This window comes from Scyliorhinus torazame, chromosome 10 (genome assembly GCF_047496885.1).
Source record: "Scyliorhinus torazame isolate Kashiwa2021f chromosome 10, sScyTor2.1, whole genome shotgun sequence".
Lineage (NCBI taxonomy): Eukaryota > Metazoa > Chordata > Chondrichthyes > Carcharhiniformes > Scyliorhinidae > Scyliorhinus > Scyliorhinus torazame.
Genome location: NC_092716.1, coordinates 66,486,408 through 66,502,404, shown reverse-complemented (window position 1 = coordinate 66,502,404; position 15,997 = coordinate 66,486,408). Strand labels below are relative to the sequence as shown.

General features: G+C 39.3%; 1 protein-coding gene across 1 annotated transcript; it reads right to left on the bottom strand.

Moving 5' to 3' along the window:
• Positions 1–3,250: 3,250 nt before the first annotated feature.
• cnep1r1 (CTD nuclear envelope phosphatase 1 regulatory subunit 1) lies at positions 3,251–15,997 on the bottom strand. The gene is made up of 6 exons (XM_072518221.1): positions 15,895–15,997; positions 15,729–15,800; positions 10,917–10,990; positions 9,478–9,587; positions 7,967–8,021; positions 3,251–4,303 (listed from the first exon to the last, which is right to left on the bottom strand). The coding sequence occupies exons 1-6, from the start codon at positions 15,974–15,976 to the stop codon at positions 4,262–4,264; spliced, it is 435 nt and encodes a 144-aa protein (XP_072374322.1). The 5' UTR covers positions 15,977–15,997; the 3' UTR covers positions 3,251–4,261.

The window sequence follows — 15,997 nt, the reverse complement described above, 5'->3', positions numbered from 1 at the left end:
GGTTCTCTGGACTTGTTGCTCCCACCCTTCACCATTACAGGAATGTTGGCCCTGTACTCTCTATTTTCTTTTTGAATGAATCCCACTGTTCAGATATAGATTTTCCTACAAGTACTTTGGCCAGATCCTGTCTTATCTTATTAAAATTGGCTTTCGCCTAATTCAGAACCTTTATTTCCAGTTCAGCTTTGTTCGTTTCCATAACTACCGTAAATCCTACTGGGATATGGTCACTGTCACCTAAACACTCCCCCACTGAAATTTCTACCACTTGCCTGGCTTCATTCCTTAAAACTAGCTCCAGCACTGCCCCCTCTTTTGTAGGACTTTCTATGTACTGGATGCATTTTAAGAATTTCATCCCCTCCTATGTCTGTCACACTTTGACTATCCCAGTTAATATTGGGGAAGTTGAAACCCCCTATTATTTTTACATTTACCTGAGATTTACCTACATATCTGCCCTGCTATCTCTCCCTATTTGGGGGGCATATTGTACATTCCCAGCAATTGGATTGCCCCCTTTTTGTTTCTATGTTCTACCCATATCACCTAATTTGAAGAACCTTCCAAGATATCAGCCCTCCTTAATGCAGTAATTGACTCCTTCATTAAGTGACACCACCTGCTTTTTTAACATCCCCATCTCACCTGAACCCTTGACCCCCCTGGACTTGATAAACTCCCCAAAGTCCTTGACCATGCTGCCATCTCCCAAATCCATGCTCATCTTTCCCTAAACTCTGTGTCTGAATTCCTCAAGACTTGCAAACCTGTTACTGTACAAACTGACTCTAATCAGTCAGACATCCCTATTATTCCTACGGCAATATGGTTTCCGACGTTGTACCCTGTATAAACATATGGTTATCAGAAGCTCTGTTGCGCAAGTCCTAATCCTCACCAAGTCCCATTCATCCATCACCCCTGTGATCATTGAGCTGCAGTTATACACCTCACTTTTAAAATTTTCATCCTTGTTTTCAAATCCCTCCATGGCCTCATCACGCCCCATCTCTGTAATCTCCAGTTCACAACCCTCCAAGATACCTGCATCCTTCTATTTCAGGCCTCTTGAACATCCCTCATTTAATCAACTCTTCCATTGGTGGCCGTGTACCTATCTACCATAGCCCTAAACTCTGTAATTCCCTTCTTAAGCATTTCAACTTCTTAAAACCTACCCTTGACCAAACGTTTGGTTGTCTACATCTTCATGTGGCTCGGTATCAACTTTTGTTTTATAATGCTCCTGTGAAATGTATGTTACGCTAAAGGCATATGTTCTGCTGAAAGGTCACAAACCCGTTTCTCTCTCCACAGATGGTTCCAAACCTAATGAGTATCTCCAATATTGTTATTTCAGATTTCCAGTGTTTTTCTTGCAGTATTTTTATTTTCACATGACTCTGTTGGTGTTCTCAACTTGTGTGCAGTTTTTGTCACCGTTGACCATACCATCTTCTTCCAAAATCTCTCCAGTATCCAGTTGGGAGGATCTGCATTCACCTTGATTCATTATTATCCAATCACAACTTGAGAATCACCTACAATGGCTTATCTTCCCATTTCTACACCATTACCACTGGTGTTCACCATGGATCTAGTCTTGGCTCTCGTCTATTCTTCATCTACATGCTGCCTGTCCCATGGCGAGATCTTCAAAAAACAGTGCTAGTTTCCACATTTATGCTGTCATATACCCCATATATACCCCAAGTTGTCAGAGTGCATGTCCGGCACCCAGTACTGGAGGAGCAGAAATATTGGGAAGACTGAAGGCCATTGTGTTCAGTCCCTGCAACAAACTGTTCACTAACCATTCGCTCTGGCAATTGCCTGAGACTGAACCAGACTGTTCACAATCTTGATTTTATAATTCATAGGGATGAGGTTCCAACTATACATCTGCATCATCACTAAGTTCACCTATTTCTATAACATTGTCCAATTCCACTCCTGCTGCTGACACCCATATCCATATCTTTGTTACCTCTAGCCTTGACTATTCCAATGCGCTCCTGGCCAGACACTGCCTTCAACTTTGCAAACCTGAGCCATCCAAAGCTCTACTGCCCTTGTCCTCACTCGCATCAAACCCTAATCACCCATCATCACTCTGCTCACTCATCTCCACTCGCTTCCAGTAAATTCTAAATTTTGATCTCTCTCACCATTAGCAGGAAGCAGCAAGTGGGTAATCTACTGATCGTGCTTTGCAGCACAGGACTGGGAACTTCCAATTTGCTATGATTTTATTCTGAACACACTGTGGATTGAAGCAATGTTTTTCTTCTCTAAATTTATGCCACATGGCCTTTAAAATTATAGTGTTGATTCTTTTATGTTAATTGCAAACTAGACTCTCACTGGAAGAAAAGAGGTGGAATATTTGAGAGAATATTTAAAGATGGAAGTGTTAACAGAAATTATTGTTGGGGAATCCATCAGACGGGGCAGGGTAGCAGGAGGTTCAGCTACTAATAGTGGAAAGGGAGGGAGGTCTGAAGTGAGGGAGGGAAGTCTGAAGGGAGGGAAGTCTGAAGGGAGGCAGGTCTGAAGGGAGGCAGGTCTGAAGGGAGGTAGGTCTGGAGGGAGGGAGGTCTTTTTTGAAGTGCAGTCAGGACAAGATGTCACAAGAGCAAATAGAAGTCTGGAAATAGTTACTGAGGTATTGTACGGCAAGCCTTCAAAGAGCGGTAGGCTGAGAATTTTTATTCAGTGCTTTAGAAACAAAGACTCACTGTTGATCAATAAACACAGGGTGATGGCTGAACAGAAAATAAACAGTTTTGAAGCTGGAGTTTAGGGAGAATGGAAATCAGGTAGTTTGTTAGAACACTGGTGAAACTGAGCCCTGACAAATACATCAATATGTATTTTGCCATATGTGTATTGGAGATTGACAAAGCTGTGAAGATGGAAGGAGATGGTCTTGGTGAAGAATGGATAAGATATGCAATTTGAAGTTCAGCTTTTTCAAACAAATTTTCACACAACTTGGATGAACAGCCAAGTGAGGAGGATAAAGGGAGGTACCAAGTTGTCAGAGCATAGAAAACTTAAAACCATTCCTTTGGTCTTCCTGATGATCAATCAACATTGATTCTAGCTCATGCGCAACAGCATCAGACAACTTACTTGGCTTTTAAAAAATAATCATAACACAAATATGTAAACCCCATTCTTGGTTATCTAGTGCATATGTGATTGATTCAACCAACAATTGCCTTATGATCACTTCTCGATCTTTTCCATAAAAATTGTTTATTGCTATGTACACAGGCCTACAAAATTCAAGTGCCTGAAAAACATTTACAAAGTCATGATGTTTTTAAAATTTAAAAGTTTAAATCATTCAAGTCATTAAAATACAAAGAGGCAAAAGTAGAACTGCAATAGGTTCTAGAATTGCCATGCAAGGGAACATAAACAACTGCAAAATTGAAAAGTTCATTTCTACATGGTTACACAAGGCTGCATAATTGAGAAGTAAAATTAAAATCTTTATATGCAATCGTTTGCAATTCAAATGAAACAAATGATCTCCTTCTATAAATAGATTCATTCACAACACAATTTGGCAGATTGAAGGATTCAAGTTCTCACCCAAAACATTGGTAATCCATTTCTAACTCATCTCTAGTCTCAATTAAATAAGGGTACAGATGCCTCATAAATCGTATTGGTGAACAGTAAAAAAATAACTCAGCAACAGAAAATTCTCATAACTTATATATAAAAAAAGCATCTGTATGAAGGAAAAGTAATGGATTGGAAGAATAAAGGCATGCAACAATGGTTTAGCAATCTTGTTGGATCAGTTCTTGATATAGTTCAGCCTAATTCACAATGAAAATCGGTCATAGTTTTTAAATCCTTGATGTTGTACTTTTTGAGTCACAAAATAGTTACAAAAGTTTATGAATAATAAAATGAGCGGTCCAACCCAGAAGTTAAAACATAAGAACCTAGAACTTTCTAATAAATTAAAGTGACCTGGTAAGATTTAAATACAAGTTCACTACTGTATTTTATACCACGTTATCCAAAATCTCTAACCCATTGGCTGCAACATTAGATTTTTCATAAAATGCACTTCTGTTGCTGAAGATTTTTTTCTGCTTTAGGGAGCTTTAGCTAGCCGAAAATAATGGATGTTGACAACAAAAGGAAAATTGCATCAGTGGATTTCTGCAGTGTTGCATTTGAAGTTGCTTCCACTTTTTCCAAAGAGTCACAGAACTGGCAAGTAGATTGGTCATTGGACATGGGGCCTGGGCTTTAATATTAGTTTTCCAGTCTAGAAAGATGGAACAGATTTTTTAAAAAACTGAAGTTACATAAAGTATTTTCCAAACATTTATAAATATAAAACACAGAAGAGATACTGCACAAAATACTTACAATAATTTTAACAAATCTGTTTTAATTAGCTGTTCGGGTAAGAGTCAGGGTAACATTATCCTACAAATAAATGAAAGCTAAAAAGGACCAAAACCATAGATGCAACACTCAAAGCATACCTACGTACCTCAAGCCCCATTTATTCTTGTCAATAAATTTAAACAAAACTGTAGCATTAATTGGTTCTCAACATTCTTGCATGAAGTCCAACAACTCCCAAAGTCTTATGCTCATCAAGCTGAGGAGTTGAGTAGAGTGGTATTAAATCCACTAAAAATCTACTCCCCTTTCTATTTCTGTGTTCTGCTCTATCTCTTCCTCCATCCAACATTACTTCTTTTGCTTAACTCACTTTTCAACGATTCTCTCATTCTGTCAGATTAGGGTTGCCCGACTCCAGAATGAGGTGCCATTTGCATTATAATTGCAGTATCATTATGAAACTGCTTTTCCCTACTGTTAGTTATAGTGTAAATGTATCCAAAAATTGGCATTGTTAAATGTTGGTTGACACTTTCCTGGATGTTAGTTGTATCAGTAACCTAAACAATGGGAAATCAATTTAAAAAGCATTACTACAAATATAGATAACAATAAATGTGTGAAGAAGTAAATTCCTTTCCTTCTTGAAATATTGTTAAGAGCTAGGGACCACAGATGCAATCTTCTGATAGTGACAGGTGACAATTAGTCGTTAGTCTTGACTCCAAACCAAAGACGAGGTGGGCCAAGTGATCCACATTAGTAACTGCTGGATTAGATTCAGTTTTCACTGAATTTCAGCAACAGGGAGAATTAAAGAAAAGTATAAATTTTGGAACTGAAAAATTAATTTAAGGGGCGGCACACTGGCATAGTGGCTAGTACTGCTGCCTCGCGGTGCTGAGGACACGGGTTCGATCCTGGCCTGGGTCAATGACTGTGTGGTGTTTGCACATTCTCCCTGTGTCTGCATGGGTCTCACCCCCACAACCCAAAGGTGTGCAGGTAGGTGGATTGGCCATGCTAAAATGCCCCTTAATTGGGAAAAGAATTGGGTACTTCAAATTTTTTATTTTTTTTAAAGAAATAAAAGGTAAATTTTATTTTTCATCCAGTAGGAATTGTTCTTCTTCTTAGGCAGTCCCTTGGGGGTTGAGGGTAATTTGCTTCCACACTAAAAATGAGTTCAGGTGACGGAGGAGGCCAAGGTGCAACGTACAGTCTCTGACCCAGGTGGGGCAGACAGTGGTTGGAGGAACGTTTGAGTGGGGTGCCTAGGTTGCCACATGTTCCTTTCATTGACAATGGTTGACTTCAGCTTGCTCCCGGCGATGAAACACAAGGGGTTCAGCTCCTTCCAGATGCTTTTTCTCCACTTCGGGCGATCTTGGATCAGGGATTTCCAGGTGTTGGTGAGGATGTTGCACTTTTTCAGGGCGTCTTTGAGAGTGTCCTTGAAGCTCTCCTGGCCTCGTTTGCAGTGTCAAAGCTACGAGTAGAGTGCTCATTTCAGGCTGGTGGACAATGTGGCCCATCCAGTGGAGCTGTTCAAGCCTAGTCAATGCTTCGATGCTGCGGATGTTGGCCTGAATGAGAGTACTGACATTGGTGTGCCTATCCTTCCAATGGATTTGCAGGATCATGTAGAGGCAGCACTGGTGGTATTTCTCCATGGCTTTGAGGTGCCTGCTGTACATAGCCCACATCTATCTCTGAGCCATATAACAGGATGGATATGACTGCTGCTCTGTAGACCATGAGCTTGGTGCCAAGGTCTGAGATCCTGATCTTCAAACACCCTCCATCTCAGACGAATGAAGGCTATGCTAGCACACTGAACCTAGTCATCAATGTCTGCCCTTGTTGACAATATGCTCCCAAGGTATGGAAAGTGGTCCATGTTGCCAAGGCCTCATTGTGGGTTGATAACCTGGTTGGGGGGGGGGGGGGGGGGTGCAGTGCTGTACGGCAGGGCTGGATGGTAGAGGACCTATGTCTTCCGGATGTTTAGTGTAAGGCCCACGCTCTCATACGCCTCAGTAAAGGTGTTGACAATGGCTTGGAGTGTGACTTCATCTATACAATGACAGAGGGTGAGATAACCTTTAATCCTTGGCCTACAAATGGCAGAGGTTTAACAGATTCCCGTTTTTCTCTGTAGAACTGTTATCTTTCAACTCCACCCCAGCGGGGAGGATGCGGAGGGTGAGATGAACCATTGTAGCAAGGAAGATCGAGAAGAGCGTAGGTGTGATGACACAGCCTTGCTTGACCCCAGTCCGAACGTGGATCTGTGGTGGGTTCATTGATCAGGATCAGGTCTTGCATGTCATTGTGGAGCAGGTGGAGGATGGTGGAAACCTTTTGGGGGCAGCTAAAATAGAGGAGGCCGCTCCATGATCCCTCGTGGTGGACAGTGTCAAAGAACTCAGTGTATTTTAATTCTTGTCCAGTAACAATTGTAGTAACCCATGACGAACAATAATTGTGATATTGCTGCTTTCCTATTTTGGCACATTGAAAATTGGAAAAGAGTGTAGGAACAAGATATTTGGAAAACACAAGTGAAGAGATCTCTTCCTCTACAATTTACAAAAAAAAAAAAGGCAAATTCATATTGTTTTATGTACTGGACCATGCAAAATATCAATCTCTGAATTAAACTATTCCCCTACAGCAATTAGATCTGTGGCTTCGGCTAATTTGAAAGATAACAGTTCCAGCGCTGCTTAAGGCTAGCCTGGAGTCAACTACAGCTATCTTTGATAACAAATGCACTGCTGAAGCTCACCGTAGCAGTTAAATTGATGTAATTCAGCAAATCTAAGTAATTGTACTTGCTTATAAAATCAATGTCAGAGGGGAATATAACTCTTTCTATATTAACGAAGAACGGTTCACAAAATGACCAAAGTTCTTAAATATGTTGTTTTGGGGCCAGCACGGTGGCACAGTGGTTAGCACTGCTGCCTTTGGCGCTAAGGACCTGGGTTCGATTCCGACCCTGGGTCAGTGTCTGTGTGGAGTTTGCACATTCTCCCTGTCCCTGCATGGGTTTCACCCTCACAACCCAAAGATGTGCAGGTTAGGTGGATTGGCCACGCTAAATTGCCCCTTGATTGGACAAAAATAATTGGGTACTCTAAATGTATTTTTTAAAAAACGTTGTTTTGCCTTTGTAGCAAAGGATGTTAACCAGACACCAAACTCAAGACACATAAAAATAGTACACATTTCCAAATCAGAAGCAACTCTCACTCTTAAACATGTTTAAACTATGCACTATGTCTCACCTCCTTGTCCCCTTAATTTGTCGACTACTCATGCACCCGGAGAAAGTTTAAAACTTTTTTTAAAATAGAAAAATTTGCACAGAGAAAATACATACAATGCCTCTAAGTCACAGAACAGGGCTTTTGAAAAAAAGTAGAAAATATAAGACAATTCAAAATATTTGTGCTCCATACTAAAAATGTAAATGATAGTTTGACTCAAATCAGCGAGGGCTTCAACTTAAAATCCTTACAATTTTTATGTACATTTTTCAGGCACTCTGGCTATGGAAATAAATACTTACATCATCACAAGACATATTGTACTCTGCCAAAACAGTTCGACATCTTGCAGCTATACTACAAACAGCAGGTTATGGAAAATCAAATTATTCATCAATTAAAATTGAGTTACGTGATATTGGCTTGATTTTTTGGGAGAAACAGCATAAGAAATTATAGATTCAATAACTCTATAAAAATGACAAATCATTCAGCAGAATGTAGTAAAGGAAACTGTATTGCAGAACTATTACAAAATTAAAGAAGGTTGGCTGTTCAGTACTGGTTAAATACATGCAATTTTCAGTTTAATAGTAAATAATCGACTAAACATTCAAAAGCATCAGTGCACTAAGTGAAGACAAGACCCATCACAGCAGAAGGTAACTAAATTAATTTTAAAACACACAGGCATCGCAACAACGATTTAATTCTGCAAATCACGTTGACGGCAATTTGATTTTGAATTTCAAGTCAATACTTTAACAAACTAGACAGAGCATTAAAATGGCTACTGCATATCATGTGACCTTCAGCATCTAAATATCAAGAGAACAGCTAATTTAATATGGACATTCATAGCCAACCAGGGTATTCACACAATCCTTTGTTTAAGGCTGGATCAATACAAAGGAACTTTTGAATTCCAGCTGACCAGACTCTCTGTTTCATTCTGGATAAATGGAGACTTCAAAGCTCCATTAAGACAGAAGTGAATACATCCTATCAACCTTTCTATTGTATGATGATAGTTTTTGCCCATCCAAAATAGGCTGGGTGTATCTCAAAATGACAAGCAACAACACCAAATGATTGGAATCAATATACACACCACCCATTGTTTGGAAAAAGGGCTTTGAACTTGTGGAAGTTACATGATGAGGGAACAATTTTGTTATCTGCTTGTAAACCAGCGAGCTGCATGCAGACAGTGTTCCACCAAAGACCATTGAACTAGCTGCAAGTCACCCAAGTAGCCATGATAATCAATTGGAAGTTACATGATGAGGGAACAATATTGTTGTCTACTTGTAAACCAGCGAGCTGCATGCAGACAATGTTCCACCAAAGACCATTGAACTAGCTGCAAGTCACCCAAGTAGCCATGGTAATCAATAGCAATACCTTGAAAGTGGGAGTTCCTACCAGAGAGAAGCATTTCCCAACCTGTTCTAGTTAAAGTTCTCCTGAGAGCCAATCTCATGGAAATACGACAAGTAAATTGATCAACTACATCTAAAAAAAGTATTGGCCTGCCACCGAAGGGACAGAGATAATTATAAGCTGCAACAGTGTAGTACCTTCATCTGAATCTAATCTGTGTGTGTTTGAGATGAGCGAGTGAAACCCGGTGCTAAATTTGGGGTAGACCTGTCATAATAAATAACTTTATTTTTAACATACATCAAGCTTGCTGCTGGAGTTACTGAATTGGGACACTCACTCTGAGCGTAAAACAACATATGGAAAAACATATTGATCATGGGAAAAGGAAACCTATAACTTTTATCTGTGACATACCAAAAAAGGATACATTGATGGTGCAACCACTCTTTTATGTATTCCGGCAAAGAATAAACCAATAAGAGTTATACAGCTGATGGTGAAGAATGGATGATTCCACAGCGATGTGAAAAACGATACCTAAAAAGATGAAAAAGTATTGCTGAAGTGAGAAACATATTGTTGATGCTTTTGTCTTGCACTCATCAGAACAAATGCAAGAATGCCAAATGTCAATCACAACCATGTACACCACAGGAGAAAAGGGTGCTGATTCGTTGGCAAGTCAAGTCTGATTGACCGAGCCATGGCCATGGAGAATGCAACGGGAACTACAGACTCCCCAAGCTCCCAGGTAATTGATGACAAGTCAGCAAAATACCACACGCAGTTTACAGAAACACGCCTACACATTAAATTCATTTTAAAATTTGCTACATTCGGACCTTAACTTATCTTACAAATCCCTTATATTAGAAATAAAATTTAAATTTTACAAACACTAATTAAAATAACCTTTTCAAAAATTGGGCAGGAGGGGATAAAATATTTCTGGGCCAGATCATTGGCAGAAACCTGACAGATGTTTAAGTTACAAAACTTTATAGGCAGCTACTACATGTTAATTTAGCATACTGATTTTTTTTTTAACTTCTTCTTGTGCCCAACAAAGCTGCAGAATCTCCCAGAACTTTTATTGCTTTCACATGGAGCATAGAATGAGCAAAAGAAACGGGAATAATTTCTCTTTACATATGTTTTAACCAAAAGAAGCAAAGGGAAAAGATTGACATAGAGGCAGCCTTAATTGTTTAATACATAACTGAAATAAGATGCCACAGCCATTCAGCCAATTAACAAATAAAAAAAATCAGATTCCAAACAGAAAATCTGAAGATTTGGCCATTTCCCTTATTCTGGAAGACTACATTATAATTTCAAAATAAACATCAAAGGCTGACTGTTATTTTCCATTAACCCGATCATGAATTCATAATTCAAAAGTTGGAAGATTTAGATCGACAATAAAAAAGAAATTAGAGGCAACATCTAAACTCAGGCCAAGTGAACACAATCTGCATGGTTTGGGGCACTCGAAACAAAACAAGGCAGTCATTTCGCACAAGACTTACAAAATGTTAATACCATCACTCAGTGTTTCTTAAGACCATTTCCTGGCTTACAAAGTGCCAGAAAACTAACTGAATTATAATCCCGTATTTTTGGAGAGGTTGACGTTGCATGCATATTTTTGAAAAATAAATTTTTTCAAATAAAGCCCGTTTCTGAAACTTGGAGGAATGCGAAAGAAGAACTGCTCAAGCTGTTATTAAACAGAAAACAATTCGACTGAATCTTTTGAAAGTGTATCTCCACTGCCACCACTAAAGAGCAAAAGCATAATTATTTGTTCCGAACATAACATTTTGACAATTTTAAATAAGTATAAGTATAAAAGCTTCAAATTACCTTTTGTGTTTCAGGATCTATCAACCAATTCCAGGCACCTGTGGCAGTACATACCGAAACAACTATGAGAATCACTGCAAACAAGAAGTTGAACTCCAGTTACCAATTTTCGTTTCATGGATGTGGTTCAGTAAGATAGCAGAGATTTATATTCAAAGGTAAAATTCAAAATGTACATACCATAGTTACTTTAAGAAATGGTATTTTGAAATGGAAGTTAGCTTTGTCTATTTCTCTTCATTGTGTTTCGTAGTTTTAAAGGATTTATATTTATTTTGATAAACATTAGAAGGAAGATATAGTTTTAGGTGGGTTTAATTTAATGTTTCTGTGCCTGGAAGGGACCTACAGTTAGATTCATGCTGGACAGGTGACGTTTGTACGTGTGGGGAGTTGGTTAGGTTCCAACTGTGAGAGAGCTACAGCGTGAAAAATAGTTACTTTGCAACTAGAAGTCCATTTCAGGAAAAGAGCTTCCCTTTGTTCTTTAGTTTTAGCTGGAAGCTACAGCAATTGGTGTCAGGCAGCTAGAGGGATTGTCTCTCTCAGCTTTGCTAGAAGAAAGGCCATACAGTGGAGTAATGGTTTAAAACACCAGTGCCAGATGTTGAAAGAACAGCTACATAAGGAAACTAGAGAAATTACGAGACGTTTTCAGAGAGCCTGAAGTTAAAGGAACAAAGAAGAACGGGGAACACAACTGGGTATTGTTCATTTCAAGTCACAGAACTGTAAAGGAGCTAGCGAGAAGTCAGAAATCTATCTGATGTGATTCTAAGGTTTGTGATATCTTATTACAGTTTGTGTGTATCTAGTACAATGGGTGACTTGACCAACCCTCCCTGATATTACAAACCTGGCTGGGTTTTTCAAAGAATGGCAATTCACAGATTTAGGGGGTGATTGATATGATTTTATGGATTGTTTCAAGCAATTCCTTTTCTAAAATCTTTCTGAAATCCTGACCTTGCTGAGGTTTTGTCCCATGGCATTGCTGAACTTTGTTATTTTGCCCCAGTGGCCATGATTCATTCATCAACCTCGAAAGGCTTATTGATCAAAAATAGACCTTTCAAGCAATTCAGGACTGTGGGGAATTACAAGAATACCTAATCCTGCCTATGTGAATTTCATAGAATCATAGAATCCCTACTGTGCAAAAGGAGGCCAGACAGCCCATCGAGTCTGCACCGATCCTTCGAATGAGCACTCTACCCTTGCCCACTCCCCCCTATCCCCATAACCTAACCTGCACATCCCTAGACACTAAGGGTCAATTTATCATGGCCAAACCCCCTAACATGCACATCTACGGATTGTGGGTGGAAACCAGAGGAACCCATGCAGACATGGGAAGTACATACAAACTCCACACAGGCAGTGACCTAAGGCCGGAATTGAACCTGGGTCCCTGGCGCGGTGAGGCAGCACTGTGCCACCATGCCGCACAACATTAGGATTTTGCAAGTGTTACTGAACACTGCGAAGGAGCAGAAATCCTAGCTGATTTATCCCATCCATAATGAAGGACACTGGCGCTCCAGGGATTGAACCTTGGACCTCCTGATCGATATGGTTTACATTGATTATGCACACTCAATTAAACACTAGCTTGTATCTTACATAATAAAATTAGATATCCTTCTAGCCATTGCACAGCTAAGCAATTACAATAATCCTTAATTTGTTTAAGAGGAAAGAGGAAACCAAGAGTCAATGGGCTGAATGGCCCAATTATGTTCCTATACTTCATGGTCTAATCTACTGAATTACCACATAACCCAAGATATTCTAGATCATTTCTTGCCACCATCATACTTTTAAATTGCAGGACACAGGGCGACTGGAGGCAGACTTTGTCTCCCCTTCTATTGCAATATAGTTGTTTTTTAAAAAACACTTACAATTATCTTTGGGCAACTTTGTTATGCCTATCTCTGATTACTCTGCTTGCTGCAATGATTAAGCAAGTTAGTTTAGAAATGTAAAGTTGCTAGAGACCAGGTCCAAATGACTGAATGCTTCGTCATTCGGGGCGGCACGGTAGTATAGTGGTTATGACAATTGCTTCACAGCTCCAGGGTCCCAGGTTCGATTTCCGGTTTGGGTCACTGTGTGGAGTTCTCCCCGTGTCTGCGTGGGTTTCCGCCGGGTGCTCCGGTTTCCTCCCACAGTCCAAAGATGTGCAGGTTAGTTGGATTGGCCATTCTACATTTCCCTTAGTGTCCAAAAAGGTTAGGTTGGGTTACGGGGATAAAGGGGATAGTGTGGAGGCGTGGGACTAAAGTAGGGTGCTCTTTCCAAAGGCCGGTGCAGTCTCGATGGGCTGAATGGCCTCCTTCTGCACTGTAAATTCTATGATTCTATGACTCGTGATTAACTTTTTAAATACTTGACTGTGTAGACAGTGTACTGTACAATATCAATGCTCAAAGCCAGGGTCGCCAAATCTTAGAGATTTAGTTTTCTCGTGCAGTTGCTACCTTAATAGTATATTATATCAATTGCTATACAAATACTTGACTGTGTAGACAATGTACTGTACAATGTCGATGCCCAAAGCCAGGGTCGCCAAATCCTAGTGATTTTGTTTTCTCCTGCAGTTGCTACCTTAATAGTATATTATATCAATTGCTACACATGAAGAAAAGCAAGGTGCTGTACTGCATCAATGTGATGACAGCGACTATTTCAATTGATCACATTTCCCCAGATATAAAGCAATCTACTGCCTGTGTGGCGTTTGCACGTTTTTGATGTGTCTGCGTGTGTTTCTTCTGGGTGCTCCAGTTTCCTCCCACAGTCCAATGATTTGCAGGTTCGGTGGATTGGCCAGACTAAATTGCTCCTTGGAGTCCCAAAATGTGCAGGTTTGGTGGGGTTACAGGGTTACAGGGATAGGGCACAGGAGTAGGCCTAGGTGGGATGCTCTTTCGGAAGGTCAGTGCAGACCTGATGGGCCAAATGGCTTCCTTCTGCACTGTAGGGATCCTTTGGATTCTATAGCATATTTAACAAGATAAAAAACAGAAAATGCTGAAAATAATCTGCAGATATGGTAGGATCTATAAAAACAGAAACAGAGTTAACATTTCCGGTTAGACCAGCATTTTGCGTTTTTATTCCAGATTTGCATCATTTTCTGGTTTTTATTCCAGATTTGCAGACTTTTTTGTCTTTATTCCAGATTTGCATCATTTTCTGGTTTTTATTTCAGATTTGCAGAATTGTTTTGTCTTTATTTCCGATTTGCATAATTTTGTGTTTTTATTTCCGATTTGCACCATTTTGTTTTATTTCCGATTTGCATCATTTTCTGGATTTTATTCCAGATATGTATCATTTTGTGTTTTTATTTCCGATTTGCATCATTTTGTGTCTTTATTTCCGATTTGCATCAGTGTTTTTATTCCCTATTTGCATCATTTTGTGTCTTTATTTCCGATTTGCACCATTTTGTGTCTTTATTTCCGATTTGCACCATTTTGTGTCTTTATTTCCGATTTGCATCATTTTGTGTCTTTATTTCCGATTTGCATCATTATGTGTCTTTATTTCCGATTTGCATCATTATGTGTCTTTATTTCCGATTTGCATCATTATTTGTCTTTATTTCCGATTTGCATAATTTTGTGTTTTTATTTCCGATTTGCATCATTGTGTCTTTATTTCCGATTTGCATAATTTTGTGTTTTTATTTCAGATTTGCACAAATGTTTTTTTATTTCCGATTTGCATCATTTTGTGTCTTTATTTCCGATTTGCATCATTTTGTGTCTTTATTTCCAATTTGCATCATTTTGTGTCTTTATTTCTGATTTACATCACTGTGTTTTTATTCCCTATTTGCATCATTTGTGTCTTTATTTCCGATTTGCATAATTTTGTGTTTTTATTTCCGATTTGTATCATTTTGTGTCTTTATTTCAGATTTGCATCATTTTGTGTTTCAATTTCAGATTTGTATCATTTTTTGTCTTTATTTCAGATTTGCATCACTTTGTGTTCTTATTTCAGATTTGCATTATTTTTTGTTCAATTTGCATCATTTTTCAGTTCTAATATCAGATTTGCATAATTTTCTGGTCTTTATTCCAGATTTTGCATAATTTTGTGTTTTTACTTCACATTTGCATAATTCTGTGTCTTTATTTCAGATTTGCATCATTTTATGTCTCTTTTTTGTTTAGAGCACCCAGTTATTTTTCCCCCAATCAAGGTGCAAATTAGCATGGCCAATTCACCTTCCCTACACATCTTTTTGGATTGTGGGGGTGAGACCCACGTAGACATGGGGAGAATGTGAAAACTCCACACGGATGGTTTACATCATTTTGAGTTTTTATTTCCGATTTGCATCATTTTGTGCATTATTTCAGGTTTGTATCTTTTTTTTGTTTTATTTCAGATTTGAATCTTTGTTTTTATTTCAAATTGGAATAATTTTTTGTTTTTATTTTGGATCAGTATAATTTTTTTGTTTTTATTTCAGATTTGCATCATTTTGTGTCTATTTCAGATTGGCATCGTTTTTGTTCAATTTGCATCACTTTGCGTTTTTACTTCAGGTTTGCATCATTTTTTGTCAGGTTTGCATCTTTGTTTTTATTTCAGATTTGTATCATTTTTTGTTTTTACTTCAGATTTGCAGCATCCACAATATCTTCCTTTAATATTTTAAGAGCCGAGTTGATACTATGGGGGTGCCTAACCGCCACTAACACATCTGGAAGTGCAACTGTAAACAATTAGCTCCACCGCTAATTCCCCCTCCTCTCTCACTGAGGGCGGCCACACACCCCGGATACTCACTTCGCCACCGTCCCGTCGCCGGCTGCAAGCAGGAAATGTACTCGGTCAGCCTCCTCTCGAAAGCCTTGAGATCTGCAACACAAAACAAGCACATTCTCCATCTGCCAGGCTGCTGTGGAGTAGAACCGGCTGTGGAATACCCTCCTCCCTCTATAACCCCAATTACCTTCAGCTTGTTCCAAGGAATTCATCATCACAATCACCAGCCGTTCCCCCTCCCCCCCAGCCCAGCCCGGCCCGGCCCGCATACAGTCACCCCGTGACCCGCC